This window comes from Oncorhynchus clarkii, chromosome 9, assembly GCF_045791955.1.
Source record: "Oncorhynchus clarkii lewisi isolate Uvic-CL-2024 chromosome 9, UVic_Ocla_1.0, whole genome shotgun sequence".
NCBI lineage: Eukaryota > Metazoa > Chordata > Actinopteri > Salmoniformes > Salmonidae > Oncorhynchus > Oncorhynchus clarkii.
In genome coordinates, this window is record NC_092155.1 from 41,906,429 (window position 1) to 41,922,139 (window position 15,711).

General features: G+C 41.5%; 2 protein-coding genes across 4 annotated transcripts; both read left to right on the forward strand.

Annotated features, from left to right (window-relative positions):
- Positions 1-205: 205 nt before the first annotated feature.
- LOC139416326 (eukaryotic translation initiation factor 2 subunit 2-like) lies at positions 206-9,548 on the forward strand. The gene is made up of 9 exons (XM_071164834.1): positions 206-308; positions 781-961; positions 1,210-1,310; positions 7,679-7,811; positions 8,036-8,136; positions 8,306-8,454; positions 8,611-8,667; positions 8,784-8,869; positions 9,033-9,548. The coding sequence occupies exons 1-9, from the start codon at positions 294-296 to the stop codon at positions 9,206-9,208; spliced, it is 999 nt and encodes a 332-aa protein (XP_071020935.1). The 5' UTR covers positions 206-293; the 3' UTR covers positions 9,209-9,548.
- Positions 9,549-10,424: 876 nt separating this feature from the next.
- On the forward strand, positions 10,425-14,997 carry LOC139416325 (mRNA export factor). 3 transcript variants are annotated; one of them, XM_071164831.1, is made up of 13 exons: positions 10,425-10,561; positions 10,874-10,987; positions 11,110-11,214; positions 11,330-11,422; positions 11,515-11,601; positions 11,768-11,854; positions 12,264-12,335; positions 12,542-12,670; positions 12,904-13,010; positions 13,114-13,189; positions 13,308-13,502; positions 13,625-13,710; positions 13,887-14,997. In XM_071164831.1, coding segments are annotated over exons 2-13 (1,119 nt in total). In that variant the 5' UTR covers positions 10,425-10,561; positions 10,874-10,906; the 3' UTR covers positions 13,888-14,997. The 3 variants fall into 3 exon arrangements, with proteins under 3 accessions (XP_071020932.1, XP_071020934.1, XP_071020933.1); XM_071164833.1 differs by having other exon boundaries at positions 12,542-12,649; XM_071164832.1 differs by lacking the exon at positions 13,887-14,997 and having other exon boundaries at positions 12,542-12,649; positions 13,625-13,714.
- Positions 14,998-15,711: the final 714 nt, after the last annotated feature.

Consider the following 15,711-nt stretch of genomic DNA (forward strand, 5'->3'; position numbering starts at 1 on the left):
TTGGCTCGATAACGTTATGGGAAAGGGTTTATTGTTTAAATGTGGCAAATCAGCACTTGCTGTGTAAAAAAAAATTGTTGGCAAGTTTTCAGGCGTTTTGAATGGGTTATTTGTATGATCATTCTGCAAGATATCTAAACTGGACCTGGCAACCCTGAATATCGACCTCATTACGTTAGTCCACGATTGCGCATTGGTAATTTACCGCTGATGCAAGAAGTGTCGGCGAATTGAAGTGAGACTGGTCGGGGGATAAAAAAACTTCCTAGATCGTTCTTGTTCTTTCCGCAAACATGTCAGGAGACGAAGTAAGTAATCACTTTTTATCATGGTGTATATACTATTATCAGTATTGGTCGAGTAGAAGAAGATAAGCCAGTTACGTTAACGTTAGTGGCGATCGTTGTTGAATGACTTTGGCCTCAGCCTACAGTACAAGTCTTTCCCACCAGTATATCAGACAGCAGACCACTCACTCATGTTGAGCGCTTGGCTAGTGGGCTAACTAACTAATAAAACAATTAATCACATACTCAATTTAGTGACCAAATGTCAGCTATGCTAGGTAGCTAGCTGCAAGTCTATTCCTGTAGTTATTAAAGCTAACCATTATTTAGGCTTGGGAAATTTATGTTAGCTGTGTGTGTATGTCAATGTTTGTACACATTGTACCAGAACTAGTCTTAGACTGGAAATATAATGTAATGTATCAACAAACAGCTATTTCTCTTCAATCACGCCGGGACTAAGCTAATCATCATGGTCTAATTCTCCCATCAGATGATATTCGACCCCAACATGACCAAGAAGAAGAAGAAGAAGAAGAAGCCTTTCATGCTGGAAGAAGAAGGTGGAGACGGAGTGGCAGAGGACACACAGCAGGTAGAGGCCAAGGAGGTGGAACCTGACGGTGGGGAGGACAGAGAGTTCGACCTGGACGAGGACGAGGGAAGGAAGAAAGGTAGGAAGGCTCACACCTGACAAAGATCTCAAAGGTCTTTCCTCAAATTCTTTGGTCCTCTCCTTCCATCCTTGACTCACTTTCCTACTCAACATGTCAGATGGAAGTGAGGAGCGGAAACAAGGAACAGAGGAAACGTAATGTCCCAGTAGTGACTTTCTGCTCTTCTAGACCACTAATCTGTCATGACTGGAACGGAAGAGTAACTCAGTAAGACCAATATCAGAAGTGTTTGTTCAAATCTTTAGAGCAATCCGACGATCTTGATGACCTGAACTTTTTTAACCAGAAGAAAAAGAAGAAGAAGCCCAAGAAAGGGTTTGATAATGACATTGAGGAGGGGATAAAGGTAATATATATACTGTGCATTCGGAAAGTATTCAGACCCCATCCTTTATTCCGCATTTTGTTTACATTACAGCCATACTAAAAAGTGATTAAATATTTGTTTTTCCCTCATCAATCTACAAACAATACCCCATAATGACAAAGCGAAAACAGGTTTTAAGAAGTGTTTGAATATGTATAAAATAAAATAAAATAGAAATACCTTATTTACATAAGTATTCAGACCCTTTGCTATGAGACTCGATATTGAGCTTAGGTGCATCCTGTTTCCATTGATCATCCTTGAGATGTTTCTATAACTTGGAGTCCACCTGTGGTAAATCCAATTGATTGGACATGATTTGGAAAGGCACACACCTGTCTATATAAGGTCCCATAGTTCACAGGGCATGTCAGAGCAAAAACCAAGCCATGAGGTCAAAGGAATTGTCTGGAGAGCTCTGAGACAGGATTGTGTCAAGGCACAGATCAGGGGAAGGGTACCAAAACATTTCTACAGCATTGAAGGTCCCCAAGAACACAGTGGCCTCCATAATTCTTAAATAAAATAAGTTTGGAACCACCAAGACTCTTCCTAGAGCTGGCCGTCCAACTAAACTGAGCAATCGGGGGAGAAGGGCCTTGGTCAGGGAGATGACCAAGAACCCGATGGTCACTCTGATTGAGCTCCAGAGTTCCTCTGTGGAGATGGGAGAACATTCCAGAAGAACAACCATCTCTGCAGCACTCCACCAATCAATCTTTTATGGTAGTGGCCAGGCGGAAGCTACTCCTCAGTAAAAGTCACATGACAGCCCGCTTGGAGTTTGCCAAAAGGACCTAAAGGACTCTGATGAGTCCATGAGAAACAAGATGTTCTGGTCTAATGACACCAAGATTGAACTCTTTGGCCTGAATGCCAAGCGTCACATCTGGAGGAAACCTGGCACCATCACTACGGTGAAGCATGGTAGTGGCAGCATCATGCTGTGGGAATGTTTTTTTTGTGGCAGGGACTGGGAGACTAGTCAGGATTGAGGGAAAGATGAACGGAGCAAAGTACAGAGAGATCCTTGATAAAAACCTGCTCCAGAGCACTCAGGACCTCAGACTGAGGCAAAGGTTCACATTCCAACAAGAAAATGACCCTAAGCACACAGCCAAGACAACGCAGGAGTGGCTTTAGGACAAGTCTCTAAATGTCCTTGAGTGGCCCAGACAGAGCCCGGACTTGAACCCATCGGACATCTCTGGAGAGACCTGAAAATAGCTATGCAGCGACGCTCCCCATCCAACCTGACAGAGCTTGAGAGGATCTGCAGAGAAGAATGGAAGAAACTCCACAAATACAGGTGTGCCAAGCTTGTAGCATCATACGAGCCTGTAATCGCTGCCAAAGGTGCTACAACAAAGTACTTTAGTAAAGGGTCTGAATACTTATGTAAATGTGATATTATAATTATTTTTTTTATACATTCCAAAAAATATATATATATTTTTTTCTTTTTCATTATGGGGTATTGTGTGTAGATTGATGAGGGAAAAAAACAATTTAATACATTTTAGAATAAGGCTGTAACGTAACAAAATGTGGAAAAATTCAAGGGGTCTGAATACTTTCCGAATGCACTGTCATTTACGCTGTGTGTGTACCTGGAGTGGAGCCATGTCTATGGGAGCCATATTGACGTGATATTGAAGTTAACTGCCTTGTGTTTATTTCCAAGGCTTTGTTGCGGCACATTTATTTCTGAATCTCTACTTTGAGCTGAGACTTGTCTAGGGTTGCACTTTTTGGGGAATATTCAGAGGTGGAAACGTTCCGTGGGAATTAACAGGAATATATAGGAATTAAGGGAAATATATGCAAATGAATATTAATACCATTTAAATGTAGATGTTTTTTGCATTGGATATATTTACCATATCATATGGAGACAGAAAGATAAACATTTTAACTTATCATAAGTATAAATAAATGCAAATGATTAAATCCTTCCAATAGAAATAAAATAACAACTATTTATTTACAAATTTAACTTTAATTAAATGAGTTGACTCTTCAAATGGGATGATTTCACTGAACAACAAAAGAAAGGGAATATTGAATGATCCCCAATGATCCATCGCATCTCCCAAAAATGTTTTCAACAGACATCTGTAAAATGATAATGTAGAAACTAAAGATTTGGTTGTGTTCCTCTCAGGCTTCCATGTCTTCTCCCTGGACCTCCTCAATGTCCACCTCTTGAACATCAGAGTCTGAGGCCTCATCTTCACTGTCACTTTCAAACCTTGTTGAGGCTGGCTCGTTGTCAGGCTCAAAAAGCCTCAAATTTGCCCGGGTGGCCACCAATTTGTCAACCCTTGCATTGGTCAGCCTGTTGTGTGCTTTGGTGTGTGTGTGTATGCTTAGGGTCATTGTCCTACTGGAAGGTGAACCTCCGTCCCTGTCTCAAATCTCTGGAAGACTGAAACAGGTTTCCCTCAAGAATTTCCCTGAATTTAGCTCCATCCATCATTCCTTCAATTCTGACCAGTTTCCCAGTCCCTGCCAATGAAAAACATCCTGACAGCATCATGCTGCCACCACCATGCTTCACTGTGGGGATGGTGTTCTCGGGGTGATGTGAGGTGTTGGGTTTGCGTCAGACATAGCTTTTTCCTTGATGGCCAAAAAGCAACATTTTGGTCTCATCTGACCAGAGTACCTTCTTCCATATGTTTGGGGAGTCTCCCACATGCCTTTTGGCGAACACCAAGCGTGTTTGCTTATTTTTTTCTTTAAGCAATGGTTTAGATTGGTCCTATGGACATATACTCCAATCTCCGCAGTGGAGCTTTGCAGCTCCTTCAGGGTTATCTTTGGTCTCATTGTTGCCTCTCTGATTAATGCCCTCCTTGCCTGGTCTGTGAGTTTTGGTGGGCGGCCCTCTCTTGGCAGGTTTGTTGTGGTGCCATATTCTTTCCATTTTTTAATAATGGATTTAATGGTGCTCCGTGGGATGTTCAAAGTTCATCCCTGATCTGTACTTCTCCACAGCTTTGTTCCTGACCTGTTTGGAGAGCTCCTTGATCTTCATGGTGCCGCTTGCTTGGTGGTGCCCCTTGTTTAGTGGGGTTGCAGATTCTGGGGCCTTTCAGAACAGGTGTATATATACTTAGATCATGTGACACTTAGATTGCACATAGGTGGACTTTATTTAACTAATTATCTGACTTCTGGAGGTAATTGGTTGCACCAGATCTTATTTAGGGGCATATGCACGCACCGGTTTGAGGTTTTTTGTTTTTGAGACATTTTTGAAACAAGTAAATTTTTTCATTTCACTTCACCAATTTGGACTATTTTGTGTATGTCCATTTCATGAAATCCAAATAAAAATCCATTTCAATTACAGGTTGTAATGCAACAAAATAGGGACAAAACCAAGGGGGATGAATACTTTTGCAAGGCACTGTATGTTGGCACGACTGCCATATTGCATCTCCATCCCAAAGCCCTTGCTTGGAAGTATACTTTGCCAGACTGCTAAGAACCTTACTCTCATCCAGGCCAAGGTGGCGAGACACGGTAGTGATGACACCATAGGCCTTGTTGATCTCTACACCAGACAGGATGCTCTTGCCAGCATACTTGGAGTCCAACATGTACGCTGTGGCATGTATGGGCTTGAAGCAGAAGTCTTCACGCTTTTTATGTATTTCAGAACTGCAGTTTCCTTTGGAGCAACAGCGAAGTGGGTAGGGCAGTACAGATTTCTTATCTTACATCTGTAAGCAGAGTCTGAACATCAGACAGGATGGCATTGTCTCCCCTGATCCGTGCAATGGCTACTGCTATAGGTTTCAGGAGTTTCAGGCTGCTTACCACTCTCTCCCAAAAGACATCATCCAGGAGGATCCTCTTGATTGTCCATTACTGTCCATTACGGCAGACTGTGATATGGCCCTTTCTTGGAGAGACTCTTCCACCTCCAGGAGACTGTCAAACATGATGACAACACCACCCCAATGGGTGTTGCTGGGCAGCTTCAATGTGGTGCTCTTATTCTTCTCACTTTGCTTGGTGAGGTAGATTGCTGATATAACTTGATGACCCTTCATATACCTAATCATTTCCTTGGCTCTCTTGTAGAGCTTTATGCACATGCCCAGATGATTCTGCATCTTTGTTGCATTCTTCACAAATGATTTGGCACAGTATTTGCAAATGTACACAGCTTTTCCTTCTAAACTCCGAACCCTTTGTTTCAACGATAATTCGTAAAAATCCAAATAACTTCACAGATCTTCATTGTAAAGGGTTTAAACACTGGTTCCCATGCTTGTTCAATGACCCAGAAACAATTAATGAACATGCACCTGTGGAACGGTTGTTAAGACACTAACAGCTTACAGACGGTAGGCAATTAAGGTCACAGTTATGAAAACTTAGGACACTAAAGAGGCCTTTCTACTGACTCTGAAAAACACCAAAAGAAAGATGCCCAGGGTCCCTGCTCATCTGCGTGAACGTGCCTTAGGCATGCTGCAAGGAGGCATGAGGACTGCAGATGTGGCCATGGCAATAAATTGCAATGTCCGTCCTGTGAGACACCTAAGACAGTGCTACAGGGAGACAGGACGGACAGCTGAACGTCCTCGCAGTGGCAGACCACGTGTAACAACACCTGCACAGGATCAGTACATCCGAACATCACACCCGCGGGACAGGTACAGGATGGCAACAACAACTGCCCAAGTTACACCAGGAAGGCACAATCCCTCCATCAGTGCTCAGACTGTCCGCATTATGCTGAGAGAGGCTGAACTGAGGGCTTGTAGGCCTGTAGTAAGGCAGGTCCTCACAAGACATCACCGGCAACAACGTTTCTTATGGGCACAAACCCACCGTCGCTGGACCAGACAGGACTGGCAAAAAGTGCTCTTCACTGACAAGTCGCGGTTTTGTCTCACCAGGGGTGATGGTCGAATTCACGTTTATCGTTGAAGGAATGAGCATTATACCAAGGCCTGTACTCTGGAGAGGGATCGATTTGGAGGTGGAGGGTCCATCACAGCATCATCGGACTGAGCTTGTTCAGCTGTGCGTTACAGTCAAGACATTCTTCTCCCTCATGTGGTACCCTTTCTGCAGGCTCATTCTGACATGACCCTACAGCATGACAATGCCACCAGCCATACTGCTCGTTCTGTGCGTGATTTCCTGCAAGACAGGAATGTCAGTGTTCGGCCATGGCCAGCGAAAAGCCCAGATCTCAATCCCATTGAGCACATCTGGGACCTGTTGGATCGGATGGTGAGGGCTAGGGCCATTCCCCCCAGAAATGTACAGGTAACATCTCACAGCAATAACTGGTAAATCTGGTGCAGTCCATGAGGAGGAGATGCACTGCAGTACTTAATGCAGCTGGTGGCCACATCAGATACTGTCTGTTACTTTTGATTTTTACCCCCCCTTTGTTCAGGGACACATTATTCCATTTATGTTAGCCAAATGTCTGTGGAACTTGTTCAGTTTATGTCTCAGTTGTTGAATCTTGTTATGTTCATACAAATATTTACCCATGTTAAGTTTGCTAAAAATAAACACAGTTGACAGTGAGAAGATGTTACTTTTTTTGCTGAGTTTACTTTAGCAGTGAAATGTCTCCCACATCAGATAGTGCCCATGGCATTTTCCTGTGAAGATTTAAAAAAAATAAAAAATACAATTCCATGTACAGATAAATAGTTAAGCAGTTAGATTAAAAAACTCATTTTGTAAGATAAATGGTTTAAAATGAAACGTGTATGGAAACAGGTGAATTAACACTCAGTTAGCAGGCTCAAGCAAGCTAAAACCCACATGGTAGAAATAACTAACTAGCAGAAATTGTTAACAAGTTAGAAAAATGATTTAAACACACTTTGCTGTAGGCTACTATTTACTAGTTAACAAAAAATTATGTATGTCATATAAAATATATTCACCCCACCCAGTATTGTAATCAAAACTTACCAGAAAGCATGTAGTCCTTGGCTCAATATCATCTCATTAGTGTGCAAGATCTTGAGAATCATACACGTGATAGAAGAGTGCACTGCACATGTGATGGAAGAATGCGCTGTGCATGCAGAGGGTTGCAATTCCATTGAATTGGGGATAGTTTAACCAAAATATTCCCCAAGACCTTGAATTGCCTTATGTGTATCCCACAAAAAAGCTTCATTGTTTTCAGCAAAAACATTTAATGAATTTAGACAAAATTCCCAGGCTAACTACCCTTGGAATCTTTCCGGGAAAATTCTGGAAATTTGCCTGAAAGTTTCCGACCCTTTGCAACCCTAGTCTTGTCACATCTAATTAAGTTTTGCTGACAGGTTCTCCCAATCTATTAAAAACAGGAGCTGAAAATTGAAGAAGAGCAGAGCGAGGCAGCGGAAGAGGACGACTTGGATCTTCAGTTGCCAGCAAAGAAAAAAAAGTCCAAGAAGGTTGACTTCCAGGAGGAAGGAGAGATACTTGAGAAGGACGATGGTATGGGATGGCATTTGACCTTGTAGTAATTATCCACTTAAGTGACTGACATTGTCTTGAGCGCTGTTGAGATTCTTGGGTAATGAAATGCGCTATACAAATTAAATCTATTATTAATATTATTATTATTATTATTATTGAATGCTGATATCTGTCTTCTACTTTCCTTTCAATGAGTGTAAATGTATCCGTTAAAACTTGACCATGTGGTGTTTTTGCTTGAGGCCTCGAGGACGATGAGGGGGGAAAAAATGATGGCATCTCATTCAGCTCCCAGTCTGGTCCGGCGTGGTTAGGGACAGACAGAGACTACACATATGATGAGGTAGGCCTATTTATTTCAATTCAGTTCAGATTATTTTAAATAATATTGCAAAGGGCATTTGGTTATATTGATTCAAAGGCACGCCCCAGCCTCAGGCTGTTGGTGCCTTCAATTCTAGTTGCGCCAGTTTGAGAGAGTCTGATGATCATATTTGTGATGTCCTCCTCAGCTGCTGAACCGCGTCTTCAACATCATGCGGGAGAAGAACCCTGACATGGTGGCCGGAGAGAAGAGAAAGTTTATTATGAAGCCCCCTCAGGTGGTCCGAGTGGGCACCAAGAAGACCTCGTTTGTCAACTTCACTGATATCTGTAAACTGTGAGTTAAACATGTCTACTTCATACATTCTACAGACTTTAGGGACTTGAGTTTCTACTTCCCACAGGAGAGCTACAGTATATGATGATTGAAGTGTGGTAGTGTTTCTAGTAGTACATTTGACTGCATTTAACTGTCAATTATTGTTCTCTGTAGGTTGCATCGTCAGCCAAAACATCTTCTGGCATTTTTATTGGCTGAGCTGGGGACAAGGTAAAGTGGCCTAGTATTATGTTTATTGCAGATTTCGCAGTAGAAATCTTCATATCGAGACATCTGTTTTTAAGTTCTGTTTTTATGAATGACTATTACATATATTTTCTTTGCAGTGGCTCCATAGATGGAAATAATCAGCTTGTGATCAAAGGAAGATTTCAACAGAAACAGATTGAAAATGTCTTGAGAAGATATATTAGTACGTGGGAATATACAGGATTCCATATTACATTGGTATACTGGTGTCCTAGAGCAAAATATGTAAAGAATAGTTGTAGAGGCATATCATTTAGTTATCCTTCACTTGTAGCTACTATAGACATATTTGCGTGCCTCATCTTGGCTTTGTGTTTGACTTGCAGAGGAATATGTGACATGTCACACGTGTCGCTCCCCTGACACCATCCTACAAAAGGACACCCGTCTCTACTTCCTCCAGTGTGAGACCTGCCACTCACGCTGCTCCGTGGCCAGCATCAAGACTGGCTTCCAGGCTGTCACGGGCAAGAGGGCACAGCTCCGTGCCAAAGCCAACTAAGGCCAACCACACCCTGGCTTCTCCCTCTCTGACCCGCCGGAGCTTTGGATCCTCTTGATAACTGGACTTTTGTTTGGAGTCCGAGAGGGTTTGTTGTTGTCGCTGCATTATGTGAGAGAGAAACGCTACAAGCTCTGAGGCTCAAAGGTCTTGCAGGTCATAAGGAGCAGTGCGCAGATGCATAAGGTTTCACAGGCAAACCCCAAGTTTTCTCTTTTCTCAGCTGTGGGCAGATTCTTTCAGAGCTTCTCTATTCCCTCCAAGTGTGTCTTCTTCCCACATTTCTTCAATCGTATGTAGCCCACATATCGGATCATAAAGACAAAGCTGTTATGACAAAGTAATTGATATTGGCTTTCCTTTGGTTGAAGCATAGTGGGTGTGTAAACAAACATTTTAAAGATGCATTCCAAGAGCTAGGTTTCAGTATCATGTATGTACCCTTTTGCACTGCCGAGCCATACTGTATGGGCCTGGTTACGCATCCACCACAGCTGCATGAACTGTGCTTGCTTCAAGGCAGTAGAGTTTCAGCAGGATATTGTGAAAGGGTTATGGAGAGTCGGTTTTTCAACTTGTATACCCTCCTCTACTGCTTTTACGGGCTTATCTGAGATCTGTATACTATCATAGCAGATTGTCAGTGGGTGGAAGTAGCTGGGTGTCCTCCAGTAAGAGTACATTAATTACTTTCAATATGAGACTACAGAATATGTGGGACAAACGACAATGACATCTATTTATTGTGTGCGTGCGTGTGCGCGCTTTTATGGCAATTACAAGATTTTAACTTTGACTTCCGATCCTCGACACTTAGGAAAAACATTCTTCTGCCTGGTCACCTAGTATTAAGAAGATTGTTGATTTCAAATAGCAAACAAGAATCTTACAAGGTATTCACATGGTATCAAATATACTCCGGATTTGTTCAGAAAGCATATACAAAGTCTCTTTCAAATTGTTTTCAACCTGATATTTAACATTCTCCCATCACTTTTTTTTAAAGACCGTATGTTGTGGGTTGCCTTATGGATTTTCTTGACTAGGTAACACCCAGAGAAATGTTTATAATGCAACTTATCATTGAAAGGGAGCGAAACTTGTTTTTATATGAAAACGGGTGGAATTAGAACAAATTAATTCTAGGTAATCATAGGATTTAGATCAAAATACGTTTTACATGTAAACAGTTTTTTCATTGTGAGGTGTGATTGTCTGAACAGCGCGACTGCAATGAAGACTACCTGGAACGCAACCTAAATTGCCGACGCATGTGCAGTGAATGCACTTCCTATTCCGCTCAACGCGCTGCGTTTTCTTCTTTAACCAAGCTTATTTTCAACGTAAAAAAAGGTAAACAAACTCGATATGTACACATTTGAAACTACTGCATTTCCCTGCGATAAAAGTAAGCTGTTTAGTATCACAGTGGCTCTTGATATGAGGCTTGGGTGCAGATGTATTGCTAGCTAGGTGAACAACATGATGGTTTGTGAGCAACCTCCATTCATTTAGCTAGCCACTGAAGTCCAATAGCTAACTGTCCTCTCATTATTATAATTTATGTATACTATCACTAATGCATGTAAATGTTGATCGAATAACTTCACATTATTGTAATGCTGTTTATTGTACCGGTTACTAATATGTACCATTTCATATTAGTAACCGCGTGTTGGCTCAAGACAATCCGACGTCATGAGCTTGTTTGGGACCAGCACTGGGTTTGGCGCAGGGGGATTCGGAGCGGCAACCACGGACACACACAACCCAATGAAGGTAACTAGCTAAAAAAAAATACCATTCCCTTTCAGTAACCTACTTAATGATCAATCTATTTGACTATTAGAAATTGTTCTGAGAGGTATAAATAAATTTGAATGATGTGTGATCTCATATAGGATGTGGAAGTAACCTCACCCCCAGATGACAGCATCAGTTGCTTGGCGTTTAGTCCCCCTGCCATGCCAGGGAACTTCTTGATAGGGGGGTCCTGGGCCAATGATGTGAGTCAAGTCATTAAGTTCCACTTGAAGTGTTCACTTCAGACTTATGCCTTTTTGTTATGAGTCTAAAACCATTCACTTCATAACACGTGACTGTTTTCTTAAATTTTTCCAGGTGAGGTGTTGGGAGGTACAGGACAATGGGCAGACAGTCCCCAAAGCCCAGCAAATGCACACAGGTCCAGTCCTTGATGTCTGCTGGAGCGAAGTAGGCCCCCTCACATATCACATCACATATCTTTACGAACCATATAAGGTCTTTGAATGAAGCTTTACTTATTCGTTCCCTTGCTCTCTCAGGATGGAAGCAAGGTTTTCACTGCATCTTGTGATAAGACTGCCAAAATGTGGGATCTCAACAGCAACCAGGCAATACAGATCGCACAGGTAAATATTTCAGGCTATGAACACTGTTTTAAGTGTTATTTTTCAATTGGTAGTTTCATCGCATCTTTGTACAACTGAGGGGAATTGCTTCCCATGAAAACATTATGAAAAGGTATGTTGAACCTAGATCCGATTAGAAATGGTATTGATTTGTGTTTCCTCTTAGCATGATGCTCCTATCAGAACAGTCCACTGGATCAAAGCCCCCAACTACAACTGCATCATGACAGGCAGCTGGGACAAAACTCTGAAGGTAAGAAAATGTATTGTGATTGGAAACAATCCTTGTTCCAAAATGACTATCTGTTTTATATCATAGTTATTATGTAGTGATACAGGGCATAAAATAAATAGAGCCAAACAGTCCTTTATCCCAGTGACAGTAAGGCTACTGAATGACGGTCTGGCCTACAGTTGACATTGATGTTGACGTTGTACTGATGTGTATATTGTGTACAGTTAAATCATTATGAAACACCCATGAATTGCACTTTTTCTATTCTCATTGTATTTGTCTGTTTTTGTATTTATGCCCATTTTATGCTTGATGATATGTTTTAAAGTACACAGTGCCACAAACAAAATGTCCCTGTGAGGATAATAATGTCATTATCTTACTCACTATAATGGTTTGCTCACCTGTGTTTGATTTGCTCTTGTAGTTCTGGGACACCCGTTCGCCCAACCCAATGATGTCCCTGCAGCTGCCGGAGAGGTGCTACTGTGCAGACGTGGTGAGGACCTGGTGCTAAAGCTCCAGTGATTTTAATATTCTTTAAGTTTTCTATAATAACTCTGAATAGCGAGGAACGGCTAGTGATTTTAAATTGTGTTCAGCAGTTAAATGTTCAAAACATTTTTAGATGAAAGTCTGCTGTGTCCTGGTTTTATAAGCCATGTGTTGTCTGCTGATTGGTGAGCTGGCTGCTGTCATTTCCAGGTGTATCCCATGGCAGTGGTAGCATCGGCAGAGCGAGGTTTGATTGTATATCAGCTTGAGAACCAGCCGTCCGAGTTCAGGAGGATAGACTCACCACTCAAACACCAGGTGACTGGTTTCACATACCAGGTGACTTACAGGTCTCCCTAAAATAAGTCTTCCTGGATAAATAAAGGATCAATAAAAAATAAATAAAAAGACCAATACATTTACAGGACTGTCTACTACACACTTTATCTGCCTCGCACATATTACACTCACCTTTTCGCAGTGTGCGGTTTCCATTGATTATCAGTTATTATTGAGTAATTAATGCCTGTGGTGTACACCCTAACACCACCTCTTCCGTCTCCCTGTATCAGCACCGCTGCATAGCCATCTTTAAGGACAAACAGAACAAGCCTGCTGGATTTGCTCTTGGGAGCATTGAAGGGCGGGTCGCCATTCACTACATCAACCCTCCTAACCCGTGAGTGGCACAAAACGTGCTTTTCCTTACAAACTGTGAGAAAGACCTTAGCTATTACCCAGGGCACCGTACTCACCACACTGTGTTTTTTTCTGTGTTGTAGAGCCAAGGATAACTTCACCTTCAAGTGCCACAGGTCGAATGGAACCAACACAACCACACCACAAGACATCTATGCTGTGAGTGCAGCTTGTGCTCTCTCCACCCTTCTTTCATATTAGTTTGGCTACAGTCAGTAGGAAGCGAAAGATGTTGGTGTTTTTTTATGCAAAAAGCTTGCTGTTTCTGATCAAACAGGTGAATGCCATCTCCTTCCACCCTGTCCACGGTACACTGGCGACTGTTGGGTCTGACGGTCGCTTTAGCTTCTGGGATAAAGACGCTCGCACCAAGCTGAAGACCTCGGAGCAGCTGGACCAGCCAATCACAGCTTGCTCGTTCAACAACAACGGCAACATCTTTGCCTACGCCTCTAGCTATGACTGGTCAAAGGTAACATTTAGTCTCGTACCTCATGTTATGATTGGTTGATTTTAAGACTCATTATATTCCTTCAAAATGGCCAGGCATTATTTTGAATAAGTTCAATTGATACATTTTGTGTTAAACCTCAGGGGCATGAGTACTACAACCCTCAGAAAAAGAACTACATCTTCCTGCGTAATGCTACTGAGGAGCTGAAACCTCGGAATAAGAAATGGTGAGTCAGACTGCCTGTGATTTTCAACACATCAATCGCCTTTGGGCAACTCTATGGTGGCCCTTACAAGACATTCTATGCTTAAGAAATCTAGAACCACATGTTTATTGGCGGACAAGCAAAGACTTGAAAGCAACAGACTTAATGACCTTTTGTACATTTCCTCATGTCCCTAGATCTGTCCTGTCTCTCCTGCTGTTTGCAAAATCGAGGTTTGTCAAACGCACACGTGATGCCTGCACGACTCTGTTCCTATCCTGTGCCAACACCAATGGTGGAGCTGCTGCTTGCAAAAGGACCAATCACTGGAGGTCTTTCATCTTCTTGGCATTGGCCTGGATCTCTGTCCCAGCCACATGCATCCAAATAGGGGTTGGAGAGTGAGGAGATGATATTGTTTTGTAATATCTGATATTTTATTTTCTATTGTCAGTAGCTAGGTTTCCATCGAATTGCTGACAGATTTTTCATGTGAATATTCTTAAATCTGCTGAAACAAAATCTGAAAACAATGTGTGCATTTTTCCACCAGAGATGTTTCCATCCAATTGATTTTTTGTGGGTAGAAGGATGTGCTTGATGGCATAGTGCACATACAAATAACGTTTGTGGTTCAATTCCCATGTACTAAATAAAAATTACAAATGAAATGGGTTTCCATCGCATTTTCAACTCTTGATGGTTTTGTCACAAAAATGTTTGTTATATAGCGAATGTGACCATAGGCACGTGCGCTCCAGCTAACAGCTCGCAGATAGTGTGGGTTTAGCCTACTACACGATAAGATTATTATGGTCAAAAGAGCAAGATTATTTGTATTTATCAAACGGCAGCCAAGCATAGATCATGTCACCAGAATAAGACCCTCAACATTTATTGGAAAGTAGCATCAAAGCTCATCACCGTGCACTCCCCGCCCTGTGAAGTTTATCATAACTTATTTCATCGCATGACTCCCAAGTTTACTTCGTTATTATATCCAAATTTGCGCATAAAGCATTTCCACCGCCATTACTCGTATAATTACGTTTACAAAGAAAATATGCCACGTCTAGCATATTGTTTTGTCGACATTTTAAAAGTTTACCGACAAATTTGCTGTTTCCATCAGGCCTGGCATTAAATGTTTTATCCAACGTACTTTACTCACATACAGAGTTGGATGGAAACCTGGTAACTGACACCATGATTGCATGGTAATGTTTTTTTCTGCTCTGTTACATTGTTGTACAATTTAATGACATTGAAGAATTAAATAAATTAGTAAATAAAGACAAGTTAAACTGACTGGTTTTTACAACACATTTTTTCATGCTCATCTATTTTACACTTGTACATACTCCGTGCAATGGGGCACAATGTTTAGAACACTAAGCAAATAGGAATGCATAGAACCAGGGTTGGGTAGGTACTTTTTAAATGTAATCTGTCGCCGTTACTACTTACCTGTCCAAAATTGTAATCAGAAACGTAATTTGTGGATTACCCAAATTTAGTAACATAATCTTGTTACTTTTAGATTACTTTCCCCTTGAGGTATTAGAAGAGGACAAAAATGTATGTTACCAATTGAACGACATCTACTGCAGGATAAATCAATGTTAAAGTTTACATAGCTGGCAATATATGGATGTTAAATTTTACTTTATGGGTTGGTTATGTAGGCTTCTAACCAATCACCTTCTACTACATACAATAATACTATTAAGGTATAAATTATATATTTACATTAAAAACCAAAGTCTATCAGAATTCCACTTTCCAATAAATGTTACACCGCTTGAGCTGCAAGAATAGGACTTGGAAATATGGAAGTATAGATTAGACAAATTGTTTTACCTGAGCATAACCCAAAAACGAAGGACTTATTAGCCAGCCCCACTCTGTTGTTTAGGATTTTGTTGTCATGGAGGACTGATTGGGCTCATTGATTCGAGATGAAAAATAAATGCTGTGCTCATGCAATGGCATGCTTTGAGCAGTACTGAAAATTGCTATTTT